Source organism: Pelodiscus sinensis, chromosome 1 (assembly GCF_052426305.1).
Source record: "Pelodiscus sinensis isolate ZL-2025 chromosome 1, ASM5242630v1, whole genome shotgun sequence".
Classification (NCBI taxonomy): Eukaryota; Metazoa; Chordata; order Testudines; family Trionychidae; genus Pelodiscus; species Pelodiscus sinensis.
Window position 1 is genome coordinate 27243183 of NC_143052.1, and position 17897 is coordinate 27261079.

A 17897-nucleotide genomic window follows, 5' to 3' on the forward strand; every position below is an offset into this window, starting at 1 on the left:
CTTATGTTGAAGGTCCTTTCAAGAAGAAAACAATTCCAAATCAAAAGGACAAAATAATTCCAAAGGGGTACACAAACAAGCATCTCAATATCAAAGATGCTAATGAAAACACTCTTCACACAGTTACAGCAAAAATATTAAAATTCTAAGTTTGTTTGTTAAAGTCACGGATAATAAAGATCCCAGTAAGAACCAGGAACTAAGTTAAATTCTGTCACTAAGACCATATGTCTACACTACAAGTTTTTGGGGCAAAAAAGGTGGAGTGTCCATACCTCAAGCACGTTTTTGCACACAAACAATACAGTAAATTGACAAAACAGAGGGCTTTTTCTGGTAAAGTTATTCCTCTCCCCATGAGGAATAACTCCTTTTTGCACTACAGCTCTTGCGCAAGAAGGCATGTGTGGACGCTCCACAAGGGTTTCTTGCGCAAAAAGAGCCTATCAAAAAAAGCACAAGTGCTCTGATGGCCATTCGTTAATGGCCATCAGAGCTTTCTTGCGCAAGAGCGTCCATGCAGTGTGGACGCTCTCTTGCGCAAAAGCGCATTGCTTTTGCGATGCACTTTTGCGGTATAGACGCACTTTTGTGCGAGAAGTTTTTTGCGGAAGATCTCTTCCACAAAAAGCTTCTTGCACAAAAGCCCTGCAGTGTAGACAAAACCTAAGGTAAAAAATGCATGTAGGAAAACAAGACCATAGAAGAAAAAATAAAACCTCTAAATGTTTTCCTTTTAAAACACAGGCTACACCATGCATTTTGTTCTATATCCTCAAGTGATCAGCAGCCCTAAGAAGTTACAATTAATGGATGTGATGCCCAGAATAGGGATGTAAGCGATGAGTTGACAAATCGACTACCCGATAAGCCTAGGCTTAATGAGTAGTCAATACTCGACTAGTCACTTCCCCTTGCTGTCTCTGGTACAGAGGCAGCAAGGAGCGGGGAGGAGCAGGAACCAGTGCTTGGGAAAGCCAGCTTAAAAGCCAGTTCCCCCCAGCATTGTCTCCATGGGGAACAGGGGTGGCAGAGGCACTGTGGGGGAAATGGCACGAGCCGGAACAGCTGAGTCCCAGCTCGTGCTGGGTCTCAGACACTGCGCCTCTGCTATTTAAATTTAAAAAGCAGAGCTGTAGCAAATCCCCCTATCGACTAATCAAGTAGTCAATGAAAATTCCATCAACTACTCGATTAGCTTCCTAACCACTATTTAACATTCCTAGCCCAGAAAGCTTTTAATTCATAGGTGGAACACCTTATATACAAATTATTTTTACCATGCAAACATGCAATTTTCACTGCTTTTTCTATCAGTACAATTAAGAATTACAACAGAACAGCTCATGTGTGTACCCCTTTCAAATTTCATTTTATTTATATATATGAATATATAATATATATCCATATATATAAATCAAGTCTATTCCAGTGCTGAACTCTCAAGCCATCAAGCCCTTGCAACTGCAGAGGCTTGGACAATTGCTAAGGTCAACCCTTTGGCTGTGCATTGAAGAAGGACAACTCCCAATTTTTTTTTAATAAAAGTTTTAAGTTAAATGCAGTGATGAAAAGAGCAAGTGCTCTTAAAACAAACTGGAATTCTTCTGAATTAGAAACTAAACCAATTAGAAACTTACTTTCTTTTATTACTCCAGTTAAAAAAATGCAACCAGCACAGTGAAAGTATAAAGAAAAAAAGATAAGAAGGGGCAAGACACTAAAAAGACAGTATTCACTATTCATGTATATATCATAGTAAATAAAATTAGAGCAAGTCAAAATAAAGCAACACAATTCCAGGAACACGATTTATCATTGGGCCTTCGTTCTTATTATAATGTCAGAAAACCCCAATATAGTCAAACTATTAAATGCATCATTACCAAACTCTTATTCCAACACATATATCACATATATTGATACTATATTTTACCAAAGATAGTAAGCTGAATATTGCCTGAAACTGACTTATCCACTTATAACATTTTCACAGCCCTACTACAGCTTCTCTCTGACTTACGAACTGGTTAGGGACCAAGCAATTGGTCGTAACTCAGTTTGTTCATAAGTCGGACCCCACAGAGTTACATGTGACTTTGCTGTTCGTAAGCGCGGATCACATTCGTAACTCGGGATCTGCCATTTACGACAGTTTTGGTCATAACTGCAAACGGTCATAAGTCGACCGTTCGCAACTCAGGGACCGGCTGTATTAGTTATCAGAAAATAACACTATTCTGCCTCAATACTATAAAAAGGGGGAAGTATGTACATATACAACAACTCACTTTATGAATCCTTAAAAACATTTGTTGCGATACATGAAAGAACCCTACAATATCCCCATCCTCTTTCACAACATAATCTTGCAACAACTATCATATTATGCAAAGGAATATAGTACTAGGCCTTCAATGTCTTTTTCGTAATTTTAGATTTCTTTCTCACTTCTTTCTTCCTGACAGCATACAGTACTTGGAGATGGACCAATCTAGTGAGAATGTAAATGCATCAACAGCATACATTTCATTTGCTCTGAACAAATCAATTACAAAAAGAGAGAGCAGTGAAAAAGGTGCATGACTACAAAATGAATGGAAATACAATACAAGAACGAACCAGTTGCTGTTCCTACACATTCCCATCAATAATACTGCACATTTGGATTTTTTTTTTAAAAGACACTGTCAAGATATTTTATGATTTGAGAATATTTTCCTCTTGCTGCTATTTATAAAACACCTTGGATCCAGAACACTATTTTATTCTCCATCATACATATATACTTGTTTGCTACTGTATGACTGTTCATGACTGCAGGCCTAACATTGATTTTTTTAAACCAAAATAAGAGCACTGAAGTATGAGTTCATTTTAAAGTAAAATACACACACCGGTTGTGCAAAAAGATATAAGGAAAAAAGTAGGTTAAATATTTTAGAACTATTAACCTTGTCAGTGACGTTTAGCTACAAAACACCTTTTGTCAAACTACATCAATGAGAAGACAGATCATTAATTCTGGATCCAGACATCACATTTGTAAATAAGATTTACTAAGCACTTTAATGTAATTTATGGAAAATATTGTTATATTTTGTGTTAAATGTATTAGAGAATATTTAGGGATTTTAACGTGACACAGATGAAGTGACCTTTCTATATTTAAAATGCAAAGTCCACTGTCCTCTTCGGAAAGCAATTCTACAAAACATATATATATACACACATACACACACACACACACACACACACACACACAAGTATGCACCCATCCACACTTTTAAAAGTGCAACTGTAGCTTGAAAGCCTGAATGCACCAAATAAATACAAAACGGGACAGGAAATTTGTGATATAAATATGGGGTTTTTCCTTCTTTATGGGTTCTTGAAAAGCAGATTCCCTCCCCATGACTACTGGTCTCAGCTCTCTTAACAACTGCAGCATAAACTCTGCTAGCAACTTCATGTATTCACTACTGAATAGCCAAAAAACATGCAGGCTTGGGCTACCTGCAGAGAAGGATACAGCAAGAGATACATAATGTGAACTTATTCCTAATATTACACAATTTTGTAATGTGTCTTCTCATTAATGCTATCTTCTCTTAAAGGAGGACTGTCCTTCACAAATCACACAAAATAAAAAACATACATTAACACAGGTGATATGCTGAATCCTTCCTTTATTGGTGGGCATACATCACCCTACTCTACATTTCTAAATTTATACGTAATTAAGTCTACTAAATGAAATAAGATCATACAGAAAAATATTTTAATGCTGATGTAGTAGACCCCTACTCCCAACTAAGTAATTCCAATTATTTTTGAGTGAACGTCATAGGGAAAACAGGTCTCGTATTTGTATTACTTCCTTTTTAGAGACTGTTGCCCTTCTAATCAACTTAAGTCCAGGCCTCCTTGTCCTAAAAGTCTCCATTATTTCATTTCCATTTTAGTTCTGCTTCACCTCAGGGCCTCTTAAAAAGAGGGGAACCTAAAGCCACGTCTATACTCAAGCAGAAGTTCAAATTAATTAGTTACGTTAATTGCGTAGCTGGAGTTGACATAACTTAATTCAAACTTTGGAGTCATCTCCACAGACAAATGTCGATGGGAGCAAATGCTTCCATCAACTTCTCTTACTCATCGCAATTTGAGTAGTACTCGTGTCGACAGAGGTATCCTCAGCATTCAATTTAGTGGATCTTTACTAGACCCGCTAAATCAAATCCTGGAAGATGGACAATGGCAGCGCTGATCTTCCTGGAAGTGAAGACATGGCCTTAGAGACAGCAATTAACCTAGCATCATAAGCAGGATTTTAAGAATTTGAGACTTCTTAAAAGAGACTTTTTTTTTATTCCAAACGTCTTCCTACTAAGGTTTACTCCTGCCTGACAGAGCAGTATATTGATCATAAAAAAGAACATACAGGAGGCCCCCAACTTGCAACCACCCGAGTTCCGACCCCCTGCACTTACAACCATTTTTGTAAGTGCAGAGGGAGCAGAAAACCCCCGACTTATGTCCTCGGCCCGCATTTACGACGGTGCACGCTAACCATCATAAATGATGGTTCAAGTTACAATGCCCCCAACTTGCAATGCTTCCCCAGAACTAATTGCGTCTCAAGTTGGGGGCCTCCTGTACCTTTTCCTCAGAGTCAGAAAACACCAAAGCATCTTTTTCTAAGAGAAGAGAGACAGAGGGTCAAACTCTCCCTCAACCCTTCCACTCACAATGGGCACAGTTTGTGTTAATACACAAATCCTAGCCTCTCTCCCTCTCTTCCCTTAAGGGTACAACTGACCAGCATCCTCTATTATTGCTCCTGGCCTGGAAAACATGAGACCAAATCAGAGACTATAATTTAGATCTTCCACCAGGGAACTCAAAGTACCAGAGAAGTCCCATATTCATAAATGAAAATGGAAACAAAACACAACGCAAGAATAAATGTGTGCCCAAACATTAAGTTTGGATATAAACATTCTTTATATACCATATATGCTGACTGTGCACAACAGTTAAGGATAATTTCATGTACGCTTTGAATGCTATTTCTTTTATGGTTTAATGTCATTATTTGACAATACAGATTTCTTTCACCAACAGCTTTTAATACTGTAATTTTTGAAGGTCATGGAAGGATCTGAAAGTTAATAGGATACTTAATATTGCTTCCTGCTATATAGTGAATGTATTTTTATATTTGAGGGAAAGAAGTAGTTATTTCACAGAGAGAATGAAAAATCATCTCTGACAGACTTTGTGAAAGTCTTTATTTGCTGATTTCTGACCCTATAAATTATGTAACTAATGTATGGCAACTCAAATCACTAAAATAGTATTCTCACAATGCACAAAAATCTCTATGAATATTGTAAAAAAGTTTATAGTGCATACACAATATCCAGTTTTTTATCTCTTGATCTTTTTAGATTTACCTTTTCCCTTCAAAATACTGAAAACCATGAGGCAACTTTATGGACTATGTACTTGCAATTTATTTTTTTAATCAAGGGCATTGTTAATGGTTCGTAAGCATAAAATGCATCTTTAAAATCCTTGCCTCCTTTTCTAATGATGTATAGCAATACTTTAGGAAGACAGGTCCATGTCCACTAGCCAACTGTTTCTTCCCAGAGATCGTATTGTATTTTATCACATTTTGTTCAACAATAGCTTCCGATTAGTCACTAGTTTTGCCATAGCATTTGAGCTGCTAAAATATAACTGGATTCACTACTTCATCAGGGTACCCTTCACAGAAGCCTTAAAAAAAAAAATCACAGTTAACACCTGTTTCCTGTACTACTTTCACCCCATCCTCCTCCTCTCTCCTATCATTACCACCATTTATTTGGCCTAACATTTATAGTCTATGTAATTTTGAGATCCATGAGAATGGATAAACAAAACATCTTATACATCCTTAAGCCTTTTTCATGACTTTCAATTTATGTGTGCAAAAACAACCCAAAGCTTTTCTTACATTTCTCCATTTTGGAAAGGTGACTTAACAACCCACTCCCCCCACCATTTTCTGTATCTCTCTCATTGCTCTGATATTTTGTCATGCTATAGCTAGTGAAAAGCAATATCATGGTTTAGAATCATGTCTTCCCTCATTATACTTATAAATCCAATTAAACTGCTTGTATTGTTTTTAAAGCCATGCACTCCTCACAGCATTCTCTCATTTTAGCCTATCTTCTTTTAACTTGAATTTCCAGTGCACTGCCATTATTTTTATTATGTTCAAACATCATTCATCTATATTTTAGGTAATATCATTTCAGCTAAAAAAAGGCCTGTTTAGGTGTATTATATTACTAATTATAATTCTAGTAACTCATTTCCAAAGTATATAATATTCAGCTGTTCTGCTACACACATTAAATGATTAAATTCAAATAATGTTTTAATTTGAATTGATCTTGCGTTGTCCGCGGATTAAATAATTTTCTGAACACAAGTTTCTATTAAAATAAAATCTCAAGAAAAAGAGAAGTGAACAGGTTTGATTATTAAAAGCACCGAAATAGTCATTAAGAGAACTATTTGCATATAAAAAATCTGAATGTCAAAAATAAAAAATAAGGTTTTAAAATATCTATTTAAAATCAAACAACTATTTATAATAATTTGATTGACATATGAAATAATTGTTCTAAAAACACTTCTGAGTCATTTTGTCCTTACCTGCAGGCATGAACCATTATTACTGCATGCAGTGACTGTTCTATTTCCTAGCACAGACTTGAAGAAGCATCACATCTATTTTACAGAATGTGACTAATTTGTGTGTTTGCAATTCCTAAGCTATTTGGAAAGGACACTCCCTTTCAACATAACAGAATATTTAATGCTTAGCACACTGATACTTTCTACTAATCTAAATCTAACAGCAACCTTGGTAACAGTAAAATTATTTCCTCTAATACAAAACAAAAAATCTAATTTTTGAAACTGAATTTAGAAGTCAAGATGCTTTTGGGGTGAAAACAAAAAAATAGAACACAGCCTGCAACAACAATATACATAAACCAGTAGTCTGCTGTATTACGATTTGCATGCTGCTGTTTAGACTTCAGTAAAAACAAAAATAAATAACCCTTTGCAAAGACACAAACCTTAGCCAAAAACAGAGTCATTCAATACATTACAATAACCAGCATGCAATACATCAACAATATTAGCAAACAGATAAGAAAAAATGCCCTATGCTGCTGCTTTACAATGCCACACCATTAATTCTTCGAGCAAGAGATGTAGCTGTACCTTTCTGAAGAGGACGACTTCTCAGAGTTAACTGACATCAGCAGCTCAATCTTCTGCTTGATTTCTGGAAAAATCAAAAAATATTCACAACCAAGATTGCCTGCCCTTGTTTTCCAAAGTCTTATTATCAAATAATTTTTTTTCCTAATCCCTTTTGTTCCGAATGAAGCCACAAGATTACAGTACTTCTGTAAGGACTGATTCAACCGTGCTCTAAAGGGAAAAGCTCCAGAGGCATCAGGCCTTGCTAAACTATGCACATGACTGTTTATGAAAGCAGGAAGTACCATTTCTTTTAAGCAGAGGGGTGGTTCCTCTTTTGAGGTTGAGCTAACATATTTACTAGATGATTCTTATCATAACAATTTACAAACCACTGCACAAATTCCAGCTTCTAAGAAAAATCAAACAAATAGTTTGGGGAGTAAATTATTTGCAGCTTTGCTACCTAAATGTATTTACTACCCTTCAGAACCTTCATTTTAAAAAGCCCTGAAAAATATGGCTCTTTGAATTATTTTTGTCACAAAGAATGAAGTGTTAAATCACTACTTTAGTATATGGATCAGAAATCACAGACAGGCTATACAAATGTCTGAATTTCTTAAACTGATATTACCAGTACTCTTTCAAATATACTTTGAATGCCAACATTTAAATTTGCCTTCAATTTTTTATTCCTAATACCTTAATTGCCCCTTCTAATGCTCACAACCAATGATCAGCAAAACCCATTAACAGAGCAGGGCTGATACATAATACTTGTCCTAAGAGAAATGGCCTAACAATGACATCTAGAACAGAAATATTGAGAGCCAGATCAATTTTACTGCTAGACTACTGTTACAGGAGGAGAAGGGAGGAGAGAAAGAAATAGCCTCATACCAACTGCGACTTCTATATCATGAGATCTCAAAACCAAATACACATGGATGGTTTTAAAAAATAAATTAAGATTATCATGTAGCCAGAAGCTCTGTTACTTAAATGTTTCAGATGAAAACCAAAGGATACTAACATAATAAAGTTGACTGATTATAATTTTAAAATCATATTATAGCAGAGCTGGATGCACTAAATCTATTTAATGTTGTCTGACACTTCCCATTCTAAGACCCTATTTTCAATTGCTTACAACATTACTAAACTTTAAGTATTCAGGCTCAAATTTCCCATTCCGGAGATATGCCTCAGGGTGCTGCATTTATTTTTCAGCTGAAAAAAAGTTCAGCCATTAACTTTAAGGAAAAGTATGTTTTTCCCATGTTAAAAAGAAATCTTACAACCATCTCATTGAGAAGCTCTAGCATTTCCAGGCTTTTGGAGCAAGGTCTTGAAATGTAAGAGGCAGTAAGGTGGGGGTTGGAGTCACTCTGCTGATGGAGACGTGTCATTTTACTTTCCCCAAATTGCACAAATTTGGCGAATTTATAAACCTCCAAAAAGGTTTAGTTTACACATGCGCAACAGAAAACTATTAGAATTTGGTAGCTAAATTTTCCAGAGTCCATGTCTACATTGAGCACACTCATCGTGGGGTTTCAGGGATTGAGCACAATTTTCCCAACTACAGGTTGAACCTCCCAACTCCAGGATTCTTTGATCCGGCAACATCCATGGTCCAACAGGGCCTGGCTGAAGTGGACCTGGTGGAGGCAGGTAGCCAGAATCCCCAGCAGCAGAGGGGCAGGGCAGCTGGGTGGCCTGGCTGGGGAACCGCCTCCAAAAGCAGGGCCAGCAGTGACCAGGTGGCCCCAGCCGGAAACCTCAGGGAACACCCCGCATCAGCAGAGCTATCAGAAGCCAGGCAGACCCCGGGGTAGCAGGCAGGCAGCGTGGGAGGGGGAGGAAGTCGTGCATAACCAGTGTTCAGGGAGCCAGCAGCAGGGCATGGATTCCCAAGGACAGGAGCCCAGGAGTGGGGCAGCCAACAGGGGAGCAGGTCCTGAGGGTGACAGACCAGGGAGGTCCGACCTGTATTACCTTTCCCAGCTGCTAAGGTAGAGATGATAAGAAATGAAATGCACCCGCAATGTACCACTGATGTCTCCAGGCAGTAAGAAGGAGGAAACAACCTGAGCAAATGCAAAGTGGAAAGCAGCATAGGAGAAGGAGCTGCAGGCAACAGAGGGGAGAGAAGAATTGGGAGGAGCAACAGTCACATGCAGCAAAAGAAGGGGAAGAGCTGAGGCATAAAGTTGGATAGAAGTAATGAAGGGCAGTAGCAGGGTGAAGGGGGCAAAGAGCGGGAAGGAAAGCAGAACCTGCAATACACAGGACCAAAGAAGCACAAAAACTAGAACCTGTGTAGGAGATACAGAGAAGCACAGATGGAGGAGGGCAGAAGACAAGGTGTGAGAGGGTGGAGAGGAGCCAATAGGGACAGGGACAGGAGCTGGGGTAGGAGGGACAAAGTCAGTCTGAGGATAAGGAGGTAGAAAGCAGGGGCAGAAGGATCTAGTACTATTAGACTACCATTCCCTACAGAACCTGGAATTGAACCCAAAAGTCCTATGTCTCTACATCCTTCTGCTATCATCAAACAAAAGCAAAATCCACTGGCAAAGAATGTCTCTCAATCCCCTCTAGTGGCTGTTCCACATGGAGGACAACAGCTGACTACTTCTATCACTCTTAGCTCAAGTAGTAGAGATCGGGTTCGTCTAAGCTGTGTTGATGCACAGAGGCCTAATAAGCCTCTTTCTGGCTTAATAATAACCTTTCTGGGCTGGTGGCAGTGAGTATCCACAGTTTCCTTCCCACACACTTTCCACCCCCTCCTCCAAAAGTGCCCCATCCCTGCTCCTCCTGCATGCCACAGAATAACCTACCTGAGACAACACATACGATTCTAGTATACTTAGATGTAGCTGGTCAAAGCCATCAAAATCGCTCCACCTGGAATTTACTTTGGGCTTGTCTACATTTGATGTGCTGCAGCTGCATCGCTGTAGCACTCCAGTATAGACATTACTCATGCCAAAGAAAGGAGTTCTCCCATCAGTGTAAGGTGGCTTCCTAAGGCTATAGCTAGGTGGCTAGAAAAAATCTTCCATCTACCTAACACTATAACAGAATCTCAGAATTACAAACACCTCAGGAGTGCAAGTTGTTTGTAACTCTAAAATGTTCGTAACTCTGAACAAAACATTATAGTAGTTCTTTCAAAAGTTTACCACTGAACATTGACTCAATACAACTTTGAAACTTTACTATGCAGAAGAAAAATCCTGCTTTTGAACAATGTAGTTTAAATAAATCGAGCACAGAAAGAGTTTTTTCCCTGTCAAATATTTTTTTAACTCCCTCCCCCCTTTTTTTTAGTAGTTTATGCTTAACACAGTACTGTACTATACAGCATTTGCTTTTTGAGGGTGGGCAGAGGGTCATCACTGCAGCTGCCAATTGCATACATGTTGAACCTCTCCAAATCGGGAATCTGTCCAGCATCATCATACATGATCCGGTAGGACCACGGATGTTTCTGGACCAGGGAGCCCTGGCAGCTGGGAGTCCAGGGGCAAGGGGCCAGTGGCAGTGAGGGGTCTGGGCTGGTGGCAGTGAGGCCAGTACAGTAAAACTCCAATGGTCCGGCATCTGATGGTCCGGCACCATCAGGAACCCGGAAGTGCTCCGGGCAGCCGGACCATTGGAGCTGCTCTGCCCCCAGCTTCCCCGATTCAGCCGGTGCTAAAACTGATCAGCACTGAATCCGGGAAGCAGGGGACAGAACAGCTGGAGTGCTGCCGGGTAGGTCCAGTAGCGCTGCCCCTCGGGGCTGCGGGACCAACCCAGCAGCACCCCAGCTGTCCCGGATTCAGCCGCTGCTGAAATTGACCAGCGGCTGACTCCAGGAAGCCCGAGACAGAGCTGCTCTGCCCCAGCTTACTGGAATCAGCCGCTGGTCAGTTTCAGCAGCAGCTGACTTGGGGACACCTGGGGCAGAGCAACTGGGGTGCTGCTGGGTTGGTCCAGTAGCGCCGCTCCTCGGTGCTGTGGGACCAACCCAGCAGCCTTCCAGCTGCTCTGCCCCAGGCGTCCTGATTCAGCCGCTGCTGAAACTGACCAGGGCTGACTCCAGAAAGCCCGGGGCAGAGCAGCTCTGCCTCTGGCTTTCTGGAGTCAGCCGCTGATCAGTATCAGCAGCGGCTGACTTGGGGACACCTGGGGCAGAGCAGCTGGGGTGCTGCTGGGTTGGTCCAGTAGCGCCGAGAAGCAGCGCTGCGGGACCAAGCCGTCAGCACCACAGCTGCTCTGCCCCAGGCGACCCCAAGAGCAGCTGGGGTGCTGACGGGTTGGTCTCACTGCGCCAAGGGTCGGCGCTACCTGACCAACCCAGCAGCACCCCAGCTGCTCTGCTGCAGGCGCCCCAGATTCAGCCGCTGCTGAAACTGACCAGCAGCAGCTGAATCGGGGACTCCTGGGGCAGAGCCGGACTATCAGAAGGGAGGGCTATGAGGGGGTCTGAGGTAGCATCCGCCCACCCCACCCCAGACCCCTCATAGCCCCCCCTTCTGATAGTCCGGCATATCTGATAATCTGGCACCCCCTAGGTCCTAAAGGTGCCGGATTATCGGAAGTTTACTGTAGTTAGGAGCCCTGCCAAGCCAGTGGCAGGGAGCTGGCAGCTGTGAGGCCAGCCAGAACCCAGCAGCAGAGGGACTGGTGGCAAGGAGCCCTGCCGGGACAGGGAGCCCTGCTGAGCCAGTATCAGTGGGACTAGAAGTTGTGCCGGGGTCAGGGGCCAGGTAGGCAGGTTGCAAGGGGGCAATCATTGACCTCCCCTAGTCTGGCAAACTTCCTCGTTCGGGACCAGTCAAGTCCTTAGGGTTCCCATCCAAGAAGATCCAACCTGTACTTGTGGTTCCCAATTAGGTGTTTGGCTAACCAGTCAGTTTGTAAGTCTGGTATAGTAGCTCTGAGATTCTACTGTATCTACACTGAGGGTTAGGTCAGCTTAACTACATCACTCAGGGCTGTGGATTTTTCACACTCTTGAATGACACAGCTGGGTCAACCTAACTTTTTAATGTAGAACAAGCCAGAAACTTGATACATCAAGGTAAACACTACTAGATATTACAAAGTAAAGATCAGTACCTGTTCTTCAGCACTACTTTAGAGTGGGATAGCTAACTCAAATCTTCTATCTTGTTGTACAAATACATCTTATTTTGCAGTGAAAACAGCCTCAAAAAGTGTTACTATGAATTTCCCCAAACATGGGCAGTATGTGGCTCTGACAGCTGGGGAGACTGGCCAAAGAGCCTGCAGTGTCCAGACTGTGGCCCCAGCCAGTACGTTTCTCTCCTCCACCCCACTTCCTTCCCCTCACTCTTCCTGACCTCTGAGTCATTCCACCCCATCCATTGAGACCCCCACAATACCTCTTCCCTTCCACCTCCCTTTTGCAAGACCCTCCCCCACTCACTATATTTCTCCTCTCTTCAAATGCCCTACTCCCACCTGACCTGATAAGTTGCATCATCTCTTCTCCCCCAAGATCCTCACTGCTCACCACATCTCTCCACTCCTCTACAGCATCCCTCCACTCCCCCATTCTTGAGGCTCCTACTCACACACAGCCTCTATCTGCCTCCTGAGCCTGGCCCCTTCTGATCCGTTCTTTCTTGAGCTCATCCCTCTTTATTAAGTACAACTGAATATGACCTCTGGTTACAGGAATGGAGGCAGTGAGCATCTCCAGGAAAAAAGTAGTAACTCAGCCAGCAGCAACCACTTTGAGGGAGGGCAAAGGGGAGAGACGTAGAGCTGAAGTGGGGCTACAGGGGAAGAGGCCTCATGGCAAAGTGTGGGTGAGGCATCTGCATTCTCAAAGGTAACAAATCATGAACTGTGCCACGGGGGTGGCTTAGCCTCCCCTGGCCTACTTATAAGCACCACCTATGACTCCAACTATTCTTTTTCACTACTCCTTCAGTTCTCTCATCTGCTTTCATCCCCTCAAACTGCTTCTACATCTATTCTGTCCCTTAGCTCAAAACTCCCTACTTGTTATTATATGCTCATCCCCTTAAAAAAAACATATAGAGGTCAGGGTGCCCATTAATGCCAACCTTTTCTCCTACTGCTCCAAATACATCGCCCAACATTATATATGATCACTCTACATTAATTCTAACAAGCAGCAGTAATTTATCCAGAAGTGCTGCTGTAAGTGTTCAGGTATCATATGAAGTGATATAAATATATTCACCATCCTTCACAAGCAAAAATTTATTTATCTCACGTAGACCCGCTTGTGCATCGCTCCCCAAATCTGCAACATCCCTCTTAATCCTAAGAATTTTTTCTTGCTCGTAACTAAGAATACAGTAAAACACAACTCTGAATTGATCCAGGAAAAAAAGTAACAAACTATTTTCTATTTCCTCTCCAATTTGTGACTGACACGGTATTCATCTTAGATTCTGGAAAAACCTCAGAATCTCTCACCCCGGTTACCTCATAAGTATAGACAATATCCAAGGTGCCACATCCTATGAGACAGTACTCAAACAAAACCTACTCCTCACTGATTATTCCTCTACCTTCTGAGCCAGTGTAGTATAAATGACAGGATTTTTGTCCTTCACTTTCACAGAATCATAGAAAAGTAGGTCAGAAAGGGACCTCAAGAAATTATCCAGTCCTTCACTAGGGATGTCAACATATAGACGACTATATGATTAACCAATAAGCCTGGGCTTATCGGTTAATCCTGTCAACTACACACATCCCTCCCCCCTTGCTGTCTCTGTATCAGAGGCAGCAAGGGGGGTAGGTGGGAGCCAGTGTCCATGGGGAGCCAGCTTTTAAGCAGGGAGGCGGTTTTCAAACTTGCTCCATTCACAGACCAGATCCCACCTGTCACCCCACACTGCTGTCTTGGACAGAGAGGCAGCAGCACAAGGTGGCAGGGGGCTCCCGACGAGTGGAGCTGGGAGCTCCCACAGTGACTATCAAATAGTTGTGTAACTGCTAACATTTGATGCGGTTAAATGACTATTCAGTTACATGCTATCTAATATTCCTATCCTGTGCCCCAAACCGAGGCAGGACCAAGTACACCAAAACAATCCCTGACAAACATTTGTCTAACCTGCTCTTAAAACTTCCAATGATGTGGATTCCACAACTTCCTTAGTAAATTCACCATCTGTATAAATTGAAAGTTTTTCATAATATCTAATCTAAATCTCCCTGGCTACAGATTAGCCTTCTTGCCATACCTTCAGAGGACAAGGAAAACAATTGATCACCATTTATATGTTTATCACAGAGGCAGAAAGAGGTGGGGTTGGAGTAGAGCAGGGATAGGTTCTTAAGACAAGGAGTGAAGGGTATGCATTCCAATAGAAAAGTGTGCGGGGCGGGGGGTTGTCGCCTAACCCCTGCTCCTAACCCTCCCACTGTGTTGTTACATAATCATAGAATCATAGAATCATAGAATAATAGGACTGGAAGGGACCTCAAGAGGTCATCGAGTCCAGCCCCCCGCCCTCAAGGCAGGACCAAGCTCCACCTACACCATCCCTGACAGATGTCTATCTAACCTGTTCTTAAATATCTCCAGAGAGGAAGATTCCACCACCTCCCTTGGCAATTTATTCCAATATTTGACCACCCTGACAGTTAGGAATTTTTTCCTAATGTCCAATCTAAACCTCCCTTGCTGCACTTTAAGCCCATTACTCCTTGTCCTGTCCTCAGAAACCAAGAGGAACAAATTTTCTCCTTCCTCCTTGTGACACCCTTTTAGATATTTGAAAACCGCTATCATGTCCCCCCTTAATCTTCTTTTTTCCAAACTAAACAAGCCCAGTTCATGAAGCCTGGCTTCATAGGTCATGTTCTCTAGACCTTTAATCATTCTTGTCGCTCTTCTCTGTACCCTTTCCAATTTCTCCACATCTTTCTTGAAATGTGGCGCCCAGAACTGGACACAGTACTCCAGCTGAGGCCTAACTAGTGCAGAGTAGAGCGGCAGAATGACTTCACGAGTTTTGCTTACAACACACCTGTTGATACAACCTAGAATCATATTTGCTTTTTTGGCAACAGCGTCACAGTGTTGACTCATATTCAACTTGTGGTCCACTATGACCCCTAGATCCCTTTCCGCCATGCTCCTTCCTAGACAGTCGCTTCCCATCTTGTATGTATGGAACTGATTGTTCCTTCCTAAGTGGAGCACTTTGCATTTCTCTTTATTAAACCTCATCCTGTTTACCTCTGACCATTTCTCTAACTTGCTAAGGTCATTTTGAATTATGTCCCTATCCTCCAAAGAAGTCGCAACCCCACCCAGTTTGGTATCATCCGCAAACTTAATAAGCGTACTGTCTATCCCAATATCTACATCATTGATGAAGATATTGAACAGTACGGGTCCCAAAACAGACCCTTGCGGAACTCCACTTGTTATCCCTTTCCAGCAGGATTTAGAACCGTTAACAACAACTCTCTGACTACGGTTATCCAGCCAATTATGCACCCACCTTATCGTGGCCCTATCTAAGTTATATTTGCCTAGTTTATCAATAAGAATATCATGCGAGACCGTATCAAATGCCTTACTAAAGTCTAGGTATATGACATCCACCGCTTCTCCCTTATCCACAAGGCTCGTTATCTTATCAAAGAAAGCTATCAGATTAGTTTGGCATGACTTGTGGTTGGAGACTCTCTTCTGAGGGGAACGGAAGCGCCCATCTGTCGCCCTGACAGTTCATCTCAAGAGGTATGCTGTCTGCCAGGGGCCCGTATCCGAGATGTTACGGAAGCATTGTCAAGGATTATCCGGCCCTCTGACTACTACCCCATGCTACTCATCTATGTGGGCACAAATGATACTGCCAGGTGTGACACTGAGCGGATCAAGCGTGACTACAGGGCTTTGGGAGTACAGGTGAGGGAGTTTGGGGCACAGGTGGTATTCTCTTCGATCCTTCCTGTCAAAGGTAGGGGCCCGGGCAGAGAGAGGTGAATGCCTGGCTGCGAGGATGGTGTCGCCAGGAGGGCTTCGGCTTCCTTGACTACGGGGTGCTCTTCCAGGAAGGACTGCTTGGCAGAGATGGAGTTCACCTTTCCAGGAGCGGGAAGGCCTTGTTTGGACACAGACTGGCTAACCTTGTGAGGAGGGCTTTAAACTAGCTTCGACGGGGACAGGTGAGCAAAGCCCACAGGTAAGTGCTGAATGTGCAGGACTGGGAGATGGGTTGGAAATGGGGCGGACTACAGCCTATAATGGCAAGGAGAAAGGAGGGTCAGGGCACAACAGAGAGGCAAGATCAAATCAGTATCTTAGATGCCTATATACAAATGCGAGAAGTATGGGTAATAAGCAGGAAGAACTGGAATTGCTAACAAATAAATACAACTATGATATCATTGGTATTACAGAAACCTGGTGGGATGGGATGCATAATTGGAATGTTGGTATGGAAGGGTACGGCTTGCTCAGGAAGGACAGAGAGGGAAAAAAGGGAGGAGGGGTTGCCTTGTATATTAAAAATGTACACACTTGGACTGAAGTGGAGATGAACGTAGGAGATAGCTGTGTAGAGAGTCTCTGGGTTAAGCTAAAAGGGGTAAAAAATGAGGGTGATGTCATGCTAGGAGTCTACTACAGGCCACCTAGCCAGGTGGAAGAGGTGGATGAGGCCTTTTTTAAACAATTAACAAAACTATCCAAAGCCCAAGATTTGGTGGTGATGGGGGACTTCCAACTATCCAGACATATGTTGGGAAACTAACACAGCGGGGCACAGGCTATCCAGTAAGTTTCTGGACTGCATTGGAGACAACTTTCTGTTTCAGAAGGTTGAAAAAGCTACCAGAGGAGAAGCTGTTCTGGATTTGATTTTAACAAATAGGGAGGAACTAGTTGAGAACTTGAAAGTGGAAGACAGTATGGGGGACAGTGATCATGAAATAATAGAGTTCATGATCTTAAGGAAAGGTAGAAGGGAGACCAGCACAATTGAGGTAATGGATTTCAGGAAGGCAGATTTTGATAAGCTCAGAGAACTTGTAGGTAAGGTCCCATGGGAAGCAAGACTGAAGGGAAAAACAACTGAGGAGAGTTGGAAGTATTTCAAAGGGACATTGTTAAGGGCCCAAAAGCAAACAATTCCGCTGTGTAGGAAAGATAGAAAATATGGCAAAAGACCAGCTTGGCTTAACAAGGAGATCTTGCATGATCTCAAAATAAAAAAAGGAGTCCTATAAAAATGGAAACTAGGACAAATAACAAAGGATGAATATAGGCAAGCAACACGGGAATGCAGGGGCAAGATTAGAAAGGCAAAGGCACAAAATGAGATCAAACTAGCTACAGGCATAAAGGGAAACAAGAAGACCTTTTATAAATACATTAGAAGCAAGAGGAAGACCAAGGACAGGGTAGGCCCACTGCTCAGTGAGGAGGGAGAAGCAGTAACAGGAAACTTGGAAATGGCAGAGATGCTCAATGACTTCTTTGTTTCGGTCTTCACCGAGAAGTCTGGAGGTGTGCCTAACGTACTGAATACAGGCAGAGAGAGGGTAAGTTTAGAAGACAGGATACACGAAGAACAAGTTAAAAATCACTTAGGAAAGTT

General features: G+C 42.2%; 1 protein-coding gene across 19 annotated transcripts in view; it reads right to left on the reverse strand.

Annotated features, from left to right (window-relative positions):
* Window positions 1-17897, reverse strand: part of SRPK2 (SRSF protein kinase 2) — a 248897-nt gene that overhangs the window by 162778 nt on the left and 68222 nt on the right. For 4 of the 19 annotated variants that reach the window (XM_089775455.1, XM_089775443.1, XM_089775453.1 and 1 more), the window contains one exon: window positions 7294-7357. The exons of 5 other annotated variants lie outside the window; for them this stretch is intronic. In XM_089775455.1, the coding sequence (XP_089631581.1) occupies window positions 7294-7331 (38 nt within the window). In that variant the 5' untranslated portion in view covers window positions 7332-7357. Of the gene's footprint in view, window positions 1-7293; window positions 7607-17897 lie in introns of those variants that run through there. 10 more of the 19 variants (XM_089775436.1, XM_089775437.1, XM_089775445.1 and 7 more) reach the window with 7 other exon arrangements.